The 16,472-nt window shown below is 42.0% G+C and overlaps 2 protein-coding genes across 2 annotated transcripts; one reads left to right on the plus strand and one right to left on the minus strand.

The window, feature by feature from the left end:
• The first annotated feature begins 2,115 nt into the window (after nt 1-2,115).
• On the plus strand, nt 2,116-10,600 carry LOC114438856 (tetraspanin-2-like). Its single transcript, XM_028410461.1, has 8 exons — nt 2,116-2,273; nt 6,827-6,929; nt 8,143-8,240; nt 8,338-8,412; nt 8,493-8,576; nt 8,669-8,725; nt 8,864-8,947; nt 9,025-10,600. The coding sequence occupies exons 1-8, from the start codon at nt 2,205-2,207 to the stop codon at nt 9,088-9,090; spliced, it is 636 nt and encodes a 211-aa protein (XP_028266262.1). The 5' UTR covers nt 2,116-2,204; the 3' UTR covers nt 9,091-10,600.
• A 1,508-nt stretch (nt 10,601-12,108) lies between these two features.
• Nucleotides 12,109-15,315, minus strand: LOC114438855 (mitochondrial glutamate carrier 1-like). The gene is made up of 9 exons (XM_028410460.1): nt 15,180-15,315; nt 14,757-14,882; nt 14,565-14,620; nt 14,203-14,293; nt 13,982-14,100; nt 13,712-13,907; nt 13,478-13,635; nt 13,328-13,403; nt 12,109-13,207 (listed from the first exon to the last, which is right to left on the minus strand). Exons 1-9 carry the CDS (start codon nt 15,200-15,202, stop codon nt 13,048-13,050), a joined length of 1,005 nt encoding a protein of 334 aa, XP_028266261.1. The 5' UTR covers nt 15,203-15,315; the 3' UTR covers nt 12,109-13,047.
• Nucleotides 15,316-16,472: the final 1,157 nt, after the last annotated feature.

The raw sequence follows: 16,472 nt of genomic DNA on the forward strand, positions 1-16,472 counted from the left end.
AAGGAAAATGGCTGCAGCTGACATGAATCAATAGTGATGTCAGAGCTGGAGGAAAAACGTCCAGGTCCTCACCCAGACATGGGTGGAACAACAGGCAAATAATAACTAGCTATTACACATCCCACCCATTCCAGAAACACGAAGCATGGCCTCAATTTAAATTCTCACAACAGAGGGTGATGACAACATGTGTCTAAGTGGGTCTGTTCATATGTGCCTGAATGTCAACAAATCTGTCATCTTAAACACTAGAGGCCACATCCATTAAAATACGCTGTGCTATAAATGGTCTTGTAGGGTATCTGTTATCTATTTTTATGGAGGTTATGGCCTTTCTTGTTCATGTTTGGAACCACATAGCAACTGAGCCATCAATAGCCAACAACAACCAACACACAGTGGTCTTATCAGCCTTTCCTCTTATGCCGCTGCTCTGGGCAGCATCCAAACTAAACAGTGTATTCCCCATCTACCATTACGTACAATGTGCTGCAAGTTTTTTTTTTTTATGAATCTGTTTTAACACAGATACACGTGTAAACAGGGTTTTTTTGTTGGTAATCAGTAACATTAATAGATCATCTCAGTGTTCTTATTCTTGTCCCTCCCTTTCTCTCTCTCTCTCTCTCTCTCTCTCCATCCTGTCATTCCTTTCTGACTCCGTCTTCCCTCCATTGCTCAGCTTGGCAGACCACTTCATTCCTGTATAAGGACATTTTCTAACCAGTGCCTAATTGCCAGTGATAAAATGGACTGCTCTTTGGATGCTCCCTCTGCTCTCCATACTTGTCTGGAAAATATTTACATTGAGCTTGCTCACAGACATACAGTAGATGACAGAAATATAACAGAGGGGCTAGTCTTTCCATTTCATTTACAGTTTGTGCTTAGCTTGTGATACTTTGCACTAGGATGGAAAATGCATTGAAGAATAAGTGTGTCAGGTATTACTCAGCTGTCAGCTGTAGCTATATACACAAAGTTTACCCAGCAAAGAAGAGCAGAATAACCACCAAGGAAATGGTAGTATTTAAAAATTAAAAAGTAAACCTAGGCCTGTTAAATACATAAATAAATCAGACCACATTCATAGTACATGAATGCAATGTGATCATTTGAACTGATTTAAAACATCTTGAAACAAAACCATCCCCCTAGGTCTTCACTAAGTGCTCCAGGGAACTAAAGAAAGACAATCCCAGCTATACCCCAATTTTATCCTTTGAGGATAAGAATTAACAACTAATATCTGATCCCATTTATTCTTTTCTGTGTTTATGGAAACCTGTGTTGCTGCAAAGTATCTGTTTTTGGTGTTCAGGGAATGTTTGACCAAGGTTGTACAATTATTGCAGCTACAGGAAATGCCTCAACACCATCATCATTGTATTGTAAAGGGAAATTGAGTAAATCCTGGTATCTAATGAAGAGCTTACAAACAAAAGAGGTTGTTTTACACCTGAACTGTTGTTAAAAATGGTTTCTTCCTAATACTAATGCTGTGCAAAGCACTAGTACTGACTTTTTATTATGCAATTAAAGGACAACAATGTCAGAAACTGGACAGTGCTTTGCACTATGGAAGGGTCCTTCTTACAACGTGGTGACTGAAGCTCAGGTGTGTCTAATGACCAGCTAATAAGTTTGAGACTGCAGGGGTGGTGGTGGAACAGGTTAACGACCCTTTGTTCTTACTGGACACGTGAGTTGCAGTGAAACTTCCACCGCCTCTGTTAAGGGAAGGTTTTTTAATTTCTAAACACTGATTATTTGAGAGAAGTTTCCAGCAACCACAAATGAAACTTGGTCCAATCAGAGAGAAAAGAACAAACTAGAACACAACAGCAAAAAAAAAAAAAAAAAAAAAAGAGAAACGCACCCCTAACCTTAAAGGAAACAATATTTTCAACGTGCTTAGATAATCTTATGTAGCAGAGATGCATCCCCCCCCTCCCCGTATTATTGAAAGGGGCGGTCTGGAAACAGTCTAAGCGGATCCTGTACTGTTGTGTGTGTGTGTGTGTGTGTAAGAGAGAGAGAGAGAGAGAGAGAGAAAGAGAGAGAGAGAGAGAGAGAGAGAGAGAGAGAGAGAGAGAGAGGCTGCCCTGACAGCGCTTCTTGATGCATAAGTGTTGCAGCCGGGCGGACCGTTATTGTCACATTGTGCGGATCCAGTGCAGTTTTCGGGATAAAACAAAGTCAACATGGGGAAGGTGGAAGGAGGAATGAAATGTGTCAAGTACCTTCTGTTCGTGTTCAACTTCATATTCTGGGTAAGTTCGCGATTGGTGTTGTTACTCTGCGTGATGTTCAGATGCAAGTTGTGCGTAAATAAACACGGAGCAAGTGCAGCGGAAAACCCACCGACCTTCACAACCACGTGGTATGTTAGCAGCGATGCAAAGGTTAATGTACCCTTTTTTTTTGCCTTTTTTTGTGTTTCCGTGTCCCACTCTTCTGTGCTTTAATGCTTTCCGGCGTGGGTTTACCCTGCGTGGCGCGGAAAGGGTGACAGCCAGAGGTTTTTTTTAGTTTTGGCTCACCGGGTTCAAATCAGATTTTCCACAGAGGAAAAACCCGCCCCCTTTTCCCGGGGAAGCGTGTTTTTGAAAGGAACACTGAATGAAAAGACAGGGAGAGAGAGGGAAACACAGCATGGAAAACAAACTCAGCACTTGGCTCTTTGTGCCACTTTGCTTCATTAGCAAACTTATTGATAAACTCACATTATAACAACTCAAAAAGTCCTCCTCTGCTTAAAAGCACCACTTTTCTGGCACTCAGGTGGAGACTAGAGTCACTTTACAGTCAGGTGGATGTGAAAGGTGTGTCTTTGTGTGTGTGTTGTGCACATGCTTCACACACACGTCTCTCAATAAATCCTGACAGTCTTGTCCATTCATAGTATTTGAGGACCACATGTATTTACGATGTCTAGAAGACGTTGGTGGAAAACGTTTGTGTGCTCTTGTGCGTGTTAGGGTGCACCACTGTTCACACTCCTCACTCTAGGAGAAGTTCCTTTGTGTGTGTGTGTGTGAGAGTGTGTGTGAGAAAGAGATTTTTTCCAACAAGCATCTGTGGAGTGGATCAGGCTCTGAGTGCACTGTGAATGGATCCATTGTGACAGCAGGACAATAGCATAATTTCAGTCTGCTGCTCCTGCCTGGCCAAGCAGTAAGGCCTGCTGCCCTGTCCCTGAATGCAGCATACCCATAGGTCCCTTCACCGGGTTCTCCTCTTATTTGATTATCTGAGTGTGGACACACGCAGAGACGGACAGGTGAAGATGAAAGAGAGATGATGGACTGCCTCATAGGCGAGAGGGAGATCAATGGGTGAAGAAAGACAGTGGATGTGATGGAAGAGAAAAGGGTCATTGGGAGATTGAGAGGGATATTAGTGTGCGCGCTCACACGGCTCGAGAGAGAGGGACAGTTGGCATGAATTTGACCCAGATAAAGACAGAAAACAGTATGCGGATATTGGAGTATTTTGTGGATGTATGCTGCCTTTGTGTGTCGCATATTGTGCAGTAAATTTCCCGATTCTTACTGCATGGAGTCCTGCACATTCCTAACACTCTATTAGTTCAACAGTGAACACACACACACACTGCTTGTAATCACAGCAAGTGTGTGAGTGATGAAAGCGGGTGGAGGAAGGGCTCATTTCTTTCAAATCTCCCCTGTGAGCCCCTATGGACAGTAGAGCAGAGACAGGCAGATGGTGCTTTTTTTTGTAATATTGTCAACAGACAAACAAACTTTAAAAACATAATAGTTTATTACCTGAAGGACATGTAGTTAAAACACATGCGCATAAACACGCAAATATCGTTACAGACAGATAGAAAATGGCGCTGTGTTTATAAACATCTGGGTCACAGCACCACGGTGTAATGAGAGCCCTCTTTAATATGTTCCTGCTGTGATAACACAACATCGATACCACGCTGGCTTGTCTGGCCTGTGTTTGTGATTCATTGGCCCGTTTAGTCAGAAATTAAGCCTGCGAGGTAAACATTGCTTCACTCCTTAACTTTCCCATGGATACCTCCCCCAGTGTTCTTCCTCTGGTTTAATAGTTAATTTTCATGGGAATTTAACACACTGCCGGAGCCATGAAATAATGTTCGATGCATTAAAAACACAGGAGTGATAGTAACTCTGGTTCTTTGGCTCCTCGTGTTTTTGTCGTCAGATACATCACATCTTAAATTTAGAATTCAGGGTACGCAAAGCACTTTATTGTGGAGTTCCATGTGTGCCCGTGCACTCCTCCACCACCCCTGCCTGTCGCTGAGTACAATAGGACTTACTCCACCCATAATTATCTCCCTCTTATTTACACTTTTTTTTCTGCCCATCGCTTTAAATGAGGCCTTGCATCTTTTTTCCAAGCATAGAAGACTATTTTTGAGTTTATTATTTGAGCTTAAATCACTTAACTGTTCTCCTTTATGTACTGTTTTTTGTTTTAATTTACTTAAAAGCTTTCTGTGTGGTGATTTTTATTTCTAAGCTAGAAAATGGATAATGCCACAGACTGTCTCTGACCAAAGACCACAGCCCTGTGTCAGCTCAGCCCCCGTTCTCATGGAAATTCCCCTCACAAAAACACTATTTAACTACTCTGTTAAAAAAGTAGGCCTGAAACTGTAAAAGAACCTCAATAAAGCTTCAACGCAGAGATTTCCATCTCCGCCTCAGAATATCCAGACATACAGCTATTTTCAGAGTGTATTAAAACAGAAGGAGGACACAGTCTGTTATTCTTACTCCCGCTTTGGAGTTTTATCTTTGTCTGAACAAGATACCCCTGTGGTCTGCGTCTGCAGGCAGATGATGGGTCCTCTAATGACTTACTCGCTCGCTCCCCTCCCTATTTCATCTTCTTTTTTATTGTGTCCATTTGTCTCCCTGCTATTGTGCATTAAAACGTATAGTCACAGGGAGACAGAGAGCCTTTGTGCTTTGGGTGGAAGGATTGGGAGGGACGAGGCCGAGATGAGGTGGGGTCGAGGAAGGGTGGGGTACATGGGGGATAAGTTGGGGTGGGTAAAGAGAAGGGAGGGAGGTAAAAAGCAGTGGGGTAGGAAGGCAGAGAGGGTGTTAATGGGACCTTTGGGATAGTCAGGCTCCTGAGTGTTTGGGAGGGCTTTTCGCATGTCAGCCGCTGTGTTTTGAAAAGGCTTTTAAAAGTAGCCATAATAGTAATGAGGTTTGGCAGAGCGCAAACTACTGTGAACCAACCACCTGCTCCTCCATAGAACACAAGCTTTTGATAGCCACTGTGCATATATCTACAAACTTCAAGTGGGCACCAGTCCTCACATCACTCTTTCACCCACACCATCACACCAACAGGTGTTCCGACGAATACCACTGTTAAATAGTTTCAGCCCGGTTGAGTAAGTCTACAGATCCACAGCGTTTTTTGCCTTGCTGTGCTTTATCACTTTGGACCTGCTAATCCTAAAACCCCAAGAGCCCAGCTGTCCCATACATCAACAAGCATGACACTAAATCCTCCGTTTGGGAGGAAGCCGGATTCCCGGCACCTGTCCCATTCCGATGCTTTACAACTGAACTACTGGCTGTACTTCAGACCAACCGCGTAAAATATAACCTGTGGATTCGGAGTGGAGGGAGGAGGAGAAGAGGAGTGAGGATGAGCTGCAGAAGACAAAGAATAAAGGCGGAACACATTTGGTAAACCAGAGCAATGTTTAAATGGAACAGCTTCTCATTTTCTTTTGCTTGAATTTGGCAGCAGGGTCTGTTTCTTCAAATAAATACACTTTAACAGAGCTGCAGGACACAAACACAAACTGCGGCCTACCTAAATTCTAGATCTGGGACACAGAGAGACCATGTGACAAGCCCTCCTAAATTCTCTCCATTTAGGCGAATCATTTTATTACTTTGCGCACACACACACACACACAGTGTTGTTTTTGAAGATTTTCAGACTGGATTATCCTCGGGGGGGGGGGGGGCTGAGTGATCATTAAAACCTCTCAGTATTGATCTGTCAGTGGAGCACCCACCGCAGCGTCTGCCCTTGAAACCATCTCAAATCTCAGGAAACAGAAAACACATTTACTTCAGTGTCTTCTGTCCTCTTAGAGAATAAATGTTTTTGCAGTAGCTGTAAAAGGAAAGGCCTTGAGAAGGATTTTTTTCATGTATACTGATGATGGTTTAGATGAAGGAAAATATGAGCAACATGTAACCACAGTTCCCAACAAACAGGAGAGTCTGTTTAAGTTCAAGGTGCCACATTGCTGCCCACAGCCAAGCGGGTCATTTTCTCCTTGCCGGGAAGCCAGAGGAGTGTTTTAGAGTTACATAAGACATACATTTAAGGGGATCTGTTTGGTCTAGAATGCTTGGACAGGTATCCACACAAAATATAACTGTTTAGGCTATCTAACTCTGTGAAATTATACCTCTGCTGCAGGCAAAGTGCAAAGGCCTGTCTGGAAAAGAATGAGGCTTTCTGAAGACTGAGGAGCTTCCACGTTGTGTTTTCTATAGAGGGAAAAAGCTCTGTATTTGTGATGATTTCTGAGTGATGTCACATCCAAAGCCAGAATAGAAATTATATGAGAAACACGTTTCACTGCGAACTTAATGGCCACTTGTGTTTCCACAACCACAACAAGTGTGCCAAGTAAGTGTACATCTTTAACCCAGAGGGAAGGAAATCAGCATGGAGGAGGAGAAATTCTTACAATTAAACACAGGACAAAAGTCTTTTTTATGCATTGTTCTTTGATAAGCATGTATAACTTACAGTGCTTCTTTCTGCCTTCTTTCAGTTGATGGGCTCCTTTGTCCTGGCAGTGGGACTGTGGCTGCGCTTTGACCCTGAAACGGTTTCTCTGCTCAGCGGTGATAAAGCTCCGGACACCTTCTTCATCGGTGAGTGTCATAGCACACCTCATCTGATCCTTAATCTCCCTGTGTAATATTACACAGAGCTTTTTGGATATTAAACTTTCATGCAGTGGATGAGAGTGAATAACAGGAAGTGGATGCTGCACAGAAAGTGTGTGAAAACTACAGGGATGCACCCACCTGTCAAACCCTGCCTAGGTGGAAGGAAAGAGAGAAAGGATGAATAGGAGGGTTACAAGGGCACATGAAAGAGAACAATCACTGAAATAGACTGACATAGATGCATAATATCAGATGAATTTTTTATTCTGATTTTCTTCAGTGATAATGTTGTGTAATAGTAGACCAGCTGTGCTGTGACAAATGATTCCTCCCTAACTCCTGTAATACTCTGAAGGTATTTTTATCTGTCTTTCTTCTGCGGAGTGTGCCTGTGAACTACACTCAGATTGAGGTGGGTGGCTTCTGTCAGGTTCTCTGAGCTACACATGGCTTTGACAGTGAGAGTGCTCAACAGTTGCCATGCCTCGTTCCCATGGCGTCAAACGCACACAGGCGCCGTCTTTTTTTAATATGAATATGACAAAACAATATAAAGTATCTGACAACAAAGGAAAACACCACTCCCTGTGTGATTACTGTATCCTGACAAATCTTACGCTCTCATAGTGGGATCCTTTGAGCAGTCCTACTAGCTCCCACCTGAGCCCGTATTAGGCTACATGGAGGCTTTTTTAAGCATTCTCTGTGGAGCTGTTGCCTTGCTAGAGACCGCACCTGTCACACTAGTGGAACCAGTCTGTTCAATTCCTCCCTGTAGACCTACCCATGATGCATGTTTCCTAATGAGAGGCCAAATGGGAGGTGAGGGAATTTCAGAGGGTTGCAAGCGTTTCACTGAGAGCTTTTCTGAACCAGTCTCATGAAGGCACTATTAAAAGGCACCATAAGTGGTCGGCTGTCTAACAAAGCACCATATAAATAGTAAATAGTTCAGTCAGATGTTAATGTCACTGTGTGGACTTTTCTTCACACCCTGAATAGTGACTGGTTCAACTTCAAATTCATAGCTCTATGCTGCCCCCTGTTGGAAAGTCAGTTTAATATGTGCCGAAGAAAAAGCTGAGCATGTCAAGGGCAATCAAACTGTCAGAAACACAGTGAATGCAGATTTAAAAAAAATACTATTTCATGTTTACTAAAGTAAGTGGTATTTTATTTTTTGTTATTTTCACAGGTGTGTACATCCTGATTGGGGCTGGTAGTCTGGTGATGCTGGTTGGTTTCTTTGGCTGCTGTGGAGCTGTTAGAGAATCTCAGTGCCTGCTGGGTTCAGTGAGTACAAAAATGTGCACACATCATGAGTAAAAATAAACAGTGTTTGTCCTCTAAACTATTTGTGTGTTTTACTGTTGTTTGTTTGTTTTTACAGTTCTTTGCCTGCCTGCTGATCATCTTTGGCTCTGAGGTGGCAGCCGGTGTGTTTGGATTCTTAAACAAAGACAAGGTCAGTTTGTCACTTCACAGTTTGAGAAGTTGATGTTTGTGTACACTGCAATGTGTGATACCTTACCTTCTCTCACACAGATAATCGAGGATGTCCAGAACTTCTACACAAAAACCTATGATGAAAACAATAATGGCACATTGATCATCTCTTACCAGAAAGTAGTACGTGGAAAAAAATACACTTACATTCAAATGACTGTATTAATGAGAAGGTAGCTTCTAACACACCACATCCATCTTCTGATGTTTTTCAGCTGAACTGTTGTGGAACCATGGCGAGCCCATGCCCTGAATCTGAACCAGAGACCAAGGTAAGATCTGCCACTAGCTCCAGACTCAGGGCGGAAATTAAATTCTGCTGCTTTGTTGTCTACAGAATGGTGCCCTACAGAACACCATGATCCACTTTAACTAAGCACTGCTTGACTCCTCCTGTCTGCACTCTGCAGGACTGTGAGACGGGCATCAAAGACTTCTTCAACAGTAAACTCTACATCATCGGGTACGTGGGCATCGGCATCGCTGGAGTCATGGTGAGTTAGGAGAAAAAAGTCTGGAGAATAGGCACAGATTGGAAGAGGATTGATTTGATTTGTTTTCCTCTCAACAGATTATTGGGATGATTTTCAGTATGGTGCTTTGCTGTGCCATCCGTAACAGCAGGGAGGTCATCTAAGGTGGATCTGTGCATCGAGCCCAGAAAGACTGTACAGCACTTCAGATCAAATGTTAGACCCCTGTCCCCATCATCCACCCAGGGACCCAAGAAATAGAACATGTTCAAAAAATTCCTTTCCCACTCTGGTGCTTAAGCTCTCATTGCTGGCCTGATCTTCTGTTTTCATACCTAGAATTACTCCTTATTTATTTGCAGCCACTAACTGACCTTTTGAGACTTTCTGATAAGACTTTTCCTTGTTGAGTGGGAACAGTACAGTTTCTATTATTGACCTGACAATCTGTCAAATAATGTTTTTTTCCTACCCTCACGACCATTTGGCCACTTACTACAAATTCTTTACCCACATACTGTCACACTGGTGTCAATGCTTTTTCACACAGCCCTGACACTGACCCCTCTGCTGTGGGAAACTTAAGCCTGAGAGAGCAATGTGAGGTGAAAGCAGCTGAGTTTGCTTATCTGTAGACACAAAAATGAAAACACTCACACACACATAGAAAGAAGTGCACAAATCTACAAATGCAGCAATCTTGTGCTATAGGTTTTATGGATTCCCAATGAGGCTTCTGATTGGTGGAGTGGGGTGTCAGCAGAAGGAGTGAGTGTACCCATCATGCAGATCCTGCACTTACAGTATACACACTTCATGAACTGCTAGCTTAGCATGAATACTGCAGTGTTGTAGAAGAAACAAAACTTTCTATGTCTAGTCTTTACACTAAGCTAATTGGCAACTGACTGCTTTATATGTATTGTACAGACAGCAGGACCTATTGTATACTCTGATATGCTCTCTTATGTAAGAGGCTTCCCCTCAGTCTCTGTTGACTGTACTTATACTGTATGTCAAAAAAATCCTAGATCACGCAGCCATGTTTACAAGCTAAACATATACAGTCAGCTAATAATAGGCTAGAGGGCTCTGTGTGTGTGTGTTTCATTCATCAAGGCCATCAAGGAAGGATCTCTTCCCACTTCAGTGTCCCCCCTCTGTGCCTTCAAAGTACATCCCACAACATAAAACTAAAGAGCAGTCCCTCAGTAGAAATCAAGGTTAACTTCTGTAGGATTTATTCCTAGTGTCCAGACATGTATGAGAGTATGTAAATATGTGTTGTTTTTCATTGTAGTTGTACATTATTTGTGGTTGATGGGGTAGTTACTATTTAACATGCTGTGTGTAGACAGATGTTTGCAGTAGTTGTACAGTGTTGTAGTCAGGACAGTGTTTGCTCTCCACACAGCTGAAACAGCTTCCTTATGTGCCTTTCTTTGATAACGAGCTCTGATAACGAGCTGCAGGCAGTCTGAAAGTAGCAGATGAAGGTAGCAAATCGTGTACATATGTTTGTAGCGTTGGACTGTAATTAAGTGTCGCACACAGTCAGTGAGTAGCACAGAATGGCTCGACTTGCCATTATTTTTGTTTTTGTGTGTTTTTTTTTAAAGCTGATGTGGTCCAAGCAGAGCAGCTTTTCTCTCTTCTAAAAGCCTTTTGGTACAAAATGTATTCTGAGGACTCAAAAAACAATCATCTTAATGTTGACTTGGATCAAACAAAAGTATCGTTAAATATTTTTCTTTTTCTTTTTGAATGTGTATAACTGAGGAGATGAGTTAACTCAAATGAGACGAGAGTGTGGTTTCAACAGTACAAAACTGTCACTGTGTTATTTTTGTTAAAGCAAATCTGGAAATTAAAAACATTGTGCACACATTGTGAGCCTTTCATAGATGATTGTGTGTTTATTTATTTTAATACCATTCCATGCTTCTCAGGAATATAGGTGTTTGAAGTTTAATAAAGCTTTTAAAGTTTTACAGAGAGCTGCCTCTGTCTTCATTCATCACCAGAATGGACTGCTAATATTCAGCTCTAAATATAAAAAGTTTGGAATTAATTAAGTGACATAATACTGTACTGTAAATATTATTTTCTGGCTTTTAAAGTCATTAGTGTTTAACTGAGGAGGATGTCATTCATGTTTACATCCAGTCACATAAGCATTAGCCAGTTGTCATGAGCAGGTGACTTCTGTGCAGTGTTGCGGTTGCCAGGTTGGTCTGGGAAACACTGTATTAAAACAATATGCATGAATAAAGACCGCAGGAAAGACGCATCTGGAGTAAACTGTCCCTTTCATGATGGCATTTTCTTGCTGGGTTGGATTCAGGCCCTGAAGATCTACCAGTGTAAGTCCATGCACGTAGTCCTTTTCAGTAGAGCTTGGCTCAGAACCTAAATATAAGTATCAATTTAGAAGTAATCAGTGATCCAGTGATATCCCCTGTGATTAAGTAGGTTCCCCAGCTTTAGTTGCATGAGCTCCATGTCAGAGGCTCACCTTTCTGCACTTGAGCTTTAAGGACAGCTGAATATTTAGCTGAGGGGGATAGTTATGTGTGCAACGCAGCAGAGGCTCCCCTGTTTAGAGTTACTCCAACACTGCAGCATGAGCACTTCTACTGCCAAAAACCTAACCATGCCTGTGCTGCATGTGCAGGGGAGTAGGGTAACATCTTTCAGGCTTGCATCAGAACAACGTTATTACACCACATCTACAGTCAACACTCCATAACAACCACAAATATAGACTGCATTTACAAAGATTTATTCAGCATTTAGACATTTGTATTTACATACATCCTCAATTGCCTTAAAAAATAAGTTGTTTTCTCAACTGGCTGAAACACTTGTGACATTTTAAACAGCTCACAGGTGGAGCACAGAGAGAAAAGTGAAATCAAACAGGATACATATTTACACTGGTAAGAGTGATGAAAATAATTTTGACCCGTTAATTCTCCCAGAAGGGACAAACAGTGCACCCCAGCGTTGCATTCAGCTCTGCTTCTAAATGCTTAATATGATACACTTGTGTGCACCTGTATCTCTGACCACATTAGTTAGGAGTACATGGCTAAGTGTAGGTCATGTCACACTTTTTGTTTTGTTTTTTCTTCAGAGGACTTGGTCCCAAAACTTTAATGAATCCATTAATCAAGTCTGTCATCAGTCTGTCTTTCCTACACTTACACAGCATTTCCAAAATGGGAGTTCTCCAAAGGCCTTATTGAGCAATTTAGCTGCAGAGTTTTTTTTTGTTTGTTTTTTTTAGATACTGTATTAATCCCAGAGAAGAGATTCAGTGCACGGAAATGTTCACCAAACTTTTTTCTGGAAATTAAACTTCTGAAGCAGTGTAAATAAAGAGAATAGGGGAACAAATCAACCATAGAGAAATTACTCTGTAACACAAAGACAACAGAATCTCTGTCTGATTGTTGATGTTCTTTTTGCACAATTTTACAGGAAATATTTGCCAAATTTGAAATACTTTAAAAACAAACATATATACATAAATCAAGATCAACATTATGCCCTAAAGAGTTACCCTTTAAAACAGGATAAAAGTTATTCAAGTAAAGTTTCACAAAGTTTCTTGTGAGTCTTTTGTGGCACCCTTAACAACCAGTCCAAACATGATTGCGTGGTTGGACTGGTTGCCCAGATGGGGCAGTTGGAGGCATAAGCTGGTTAGAGTTACAGCAGGGGGGAAGTGATATAGGATAGGAGCTAAATCTTAGAAAAAAGATGGGAAGGCCTGGTGCCACAGGAGATGAGTCAAGTCTGTTCTGAGTGAAATGTGATCAACATTGGACTATCAGGTCTGTCAGTGAGGAAAGCTACTTTTCTCAGAATAAACTCGAGCATAGCCCAAAGACAGCTTACTGCTTCAGTCTGTTAAACAACAGATAGTCATGCTAAAGGCAGGTTTTAGAACCTTTTGTTTTAATAAAATGGCATCTGTCTGGTCCCTTTAGCATATTACCCTAAACCTCCTAAAATAAAGAAGGTTACACAGTGACAGAGAGCTGAGTCCATCGCTATGCTCTGGGCATAACTGCCGCAATTTAATGAGCCGGCAGAATTACTTGAAAACAGCTTGTTTATGCAGAGCAGATGTTGTAGGGGGTGTACCCCAGCAGGAACTCGCCGACTCCTACAAAGTACACGACCTGGGCAATGCCAAAGAGAGGGGCAATCACCAGGGCCCTGCAGCTGGCACCTTTGAGGAAAGCTCCAGGACCCTCTTTTCGCAGGATCTTTCTGGAATGGATAAGAGAGCACAGAGTTAGCATCTACTATTATTTAAGCTATTTGTGCTAACCTAACTCTAACTGGAGAAAGAAAGGCACGATGTTTGAGGAATAATAAAAATGACATTACCCAATACAGTCCACCACTCCATTGTAGGTCTCCTCATTGGCTCCTTTTTTGAGAGACTGTAGTCTTGTCTTCACCACTGCACCAGAAAAACAAATCTCATTTTATTTTTAATTTCTTCTTATTACTGAATAAAGATCTAGATCCACTCACCATCACAGGGACTGACAGCCACAGCAGCAATGGATCCAGCCAAACAGCCAGATGTAAAGGACCAATAGAAAGGCACTGATGGGTCTTCAGATGAATGCTGGCCAAGCTGATGCAGATGAGCAAAAAGAGGGAAGTACACAACAGAGAATGGGATGTCCCTGAAAAGAGAAACAAAATATGTTAAAATAAACTGCTGACAAAAGATTTGGTATGGCTTAACAGCAACCGACTTACCTCATTAATGTGGCCCCAAGGCCCCTGTACAGTCCTGTCACTCCTTTGGTCCTCAGCAGCTCTCTGGTGATCTGTATGGCAGACATTCGCATGACTTGAGGTGCAGGGGTGGTGTTGTAGGAACGCCTTAGAACGGCACTGGTCCCGGCCATCTTTAGAGTAGTTACCACACTAGGCATCACCCTCTGCTGGGCCGCTGGAAGACACAGAAACAGGTTTCTTATAATTGATGAGACAGCAAAGTAATTTTTTTTATCCTGCCGGTCTTACCTAGCCTGCCTGCATCCTGCAGCTGGATTTTAAGCATCTCCATAGGTGTGGTAACAATGACCTGGCACATTCCTGCACAGCATCCCGCTAACATCTCCTTCACCACTGTTAACCTGCCACTGAGAACACATTTAGGCTTGGTTAAAAAAATTAAAATAATATATATATATTTTGGATAATAATATTGCTAGAAATCAGGCTTTTTCACTGAGTAGGCTCACCCATCTTTGCTTAGTTGGTGGCGAAAGAAGTCATTAGCAGCTAGTTTGATGGCCTTCTCTGGGGTTACCAGGGTAAGATTTACTGCAGCACCTGAAATATTTTTAAAAAAACACCATGTTTCAATTCCAATAAAACACAAATGCATTCAGCTGATGCAGAGCGTGCTTTGTATGGCAGCAGTATATAAAGCTGGATCTCAACAGAACACTTGGTGGAGACCCAATGGCCCAGTTTACATGCAATTTGATCCTTGCACTGAGATGTGACAGCATCTTGGTAACTGTAGTTGAATTCCATTAGCTCCTACATCTTATTCTAGCTCAGAAATCATTTATTAAAGCTGTATGAAGTCTATTCTCACCTCTGTACATGCCAAAGTAGCCTTCAGATTTGACAGTTTTTATTAGGCAATCCATCCTGTCAAGAAAACAGAAAGACAGATTAGCGTTGGTCATGCAGCTATCCCTACAACATGTATTTATGTGCATTTCAATCCAAGAAGGTGAGACTGGAGGCAGCACTGTTCCCTTGTTTTGTCATGTCTGGCTCTTACATGTTCTTGTAGAGTTGCTGCCCACTGCGCTGGTTCTGCAGACGGGTCTTGGCCAGGTCAATTGGGAACACACAGGTGACTCCTACCATGCCTGCAATCCCTCCATTGATCAGTTTGGCTGGAAGGCTGTACGAGTCATAACAGGCATTATGTCATTTCTCTACAAATTTTTACAATTAGGGTGAGGCGCTGTAAGTTGAGGTTATGAAATTTGCATAGGACTTCTTAAACTTTGTCTGTGGGCCCTATGTGAGCCATTAGCGTTAAAAAAGAAGCGGATATAGAGTGACTGCCTCTAGGGATGTCATCCAAAAATAACTAGTTGACAGATAAACATACAGTATGACATCCATAGACTTCTATTCTATAGAAGCATTAGCCATGTAAAAGTAATAGAATGAGGTCATAACAGCTGGTCCATACCTAATCTGCTGTTGCTGGGCCATTGTTCTTGGTTGTTGTTGTTGTAGTTGAGTGCAGAAGTTGGTCAGCACGAATAAGAAGGCCGCAGAGGGAGAGCAGGCGGAGAGTCCCCGAGAGACACTGCAGCAAGGCAAGAGTAGAAAGAGGCTCAGGGGTTATATATATAGAGAGAGGAAAGACCAGCCCTACAGATCCAAGGATTAATTTCACATCACTCTCCACCCACTGCACCGCCAGCCAAGAAACAGAGCCAGAGTGGGTCATCAGCACACCAAAACCAAACCACAATCCACACACCTCGCCAGAATACACCTGTGTGTAGTTCTTCCTTGGCTCTGAGTGTATTGACTGCAAACATCAACAGTGGACTTTTTGCAGCCACATTATTTAAACATCAGACATGTTGTACCAAAGTGATGCAATAACAAGGTGTGGTTAATTTTAGTATTAAGTAAATACGCACATTTTTATTGAGAAATCAAAAACATGTAGACTCAGAGTAAAGGAGAAAATATATAGAATAAAATAAAGGCAAGTTTCTTTAAAACATTTGACTTCCTTTAAAATAAAAAATATCCACAGCTCGACAGCGCCCCGAGTGGTCACTTTGTATAACACAGCACTGAGTAATATCATAAAGGTTTTTTGGGGTTTAGACGTCACGTATGAAAAACAAAAAACAAAAGGGCAGTCTGGTAATTAAATCAATTAAAAATCTACGAATAAATAAGCTGTAAAACATACATTAAGTTAAAACTAAACATTACGTTACATTACAACAACAGACAGTAAGGTGTGACAAGTATTTCTGGAAGTGTCTGAAGAAGCATGCACAACCCACCTCACAATGAAGCCTTTTCTCTAACGCTGCTGTGGAGAAAGTTTCCCCTGCGTCAACTGCTGCAGGACTAAATGAATGGATGGTAAAATAGGGGGGAAAGACTACAAGGTGCACTCAGACCTGACTTCTTCTTAGCCAATCAAATGTATCTAAGTGGGCGGGCCCAACTCGTCTAAGCAAATCCAGGACTGGAGGCTGTCAGAGAACCTGTCTCTAAAGCATGATGCAACATTTTAACTTATTTCTCTTTGCTCAGCTGTAACCCAGCCCATCTATGGACACCTTCATTTTTACAGCAAGTGTTTAGCGGCCATCATTAGTTTATATACTGTGTGCAGGTCAGTGTGTAACATTCTGCAGAAACACCTCCACACAAATGAGATATATCATTCTATCAATTCTCTTCATTAGTGCTGAAATGAGACTTTATTTTATGGGAATGCAGGAATCAT

The sequence above is a fragment of the Parambassis ranga genome, chromosome 7, assembly GCF_900634625.1.
Source record: "Parambassis ranga chromosome 7, fParRan2.1, whole genome shotgun sequence".
NCBI classification, from domain to species: Eukaryota; Metazoa; Chordata; class Actinopteri; family Ambassidae; genus Parambassis; species Parambassis ranga.

Coding starts and splice junctions, on each gene's coding strand:
- LOC114438856 (XM_028410461.1), top strand. CDS start 2,205: ATGGGGAAGGTGGAAGGAGGAATGAAATGTGTCAAGTACCTTCTGTTC. Junction 8,577..8,668: donor TCATCTCTTACCAGAAAGTA/GTACGTGGAAAA, acceptor GATGTTTTTCAG/CTGAACTGTTGTGGAACCAT. Junction 8,726..8,863: donor AATCTGAACCAGAGACCAAG/GTAAGATCTGCC, acceptor TGCACTCTGCAG/GACTGTGAGACGGGCATCAA.
- LOC114438855 (XM_028410460.1), bottom strand. CDS start 15,202: ATGGCCCAGCAACAGCAGATTAG. Junction 14,883..15,179: donor GCCCAGCAACAGCAGATTAG/GTATGGACCAGC, acceptor TGACTCGTACAG/CCTTCCAGCCAAACTGATCA. Junction 13,208..13,327: donor GGAGTGGTGGACTGTATTGG/GTAATGTCATTT, acceptor TATCCATTCCAG/AAAGATCCTGCGAAAAGAGG.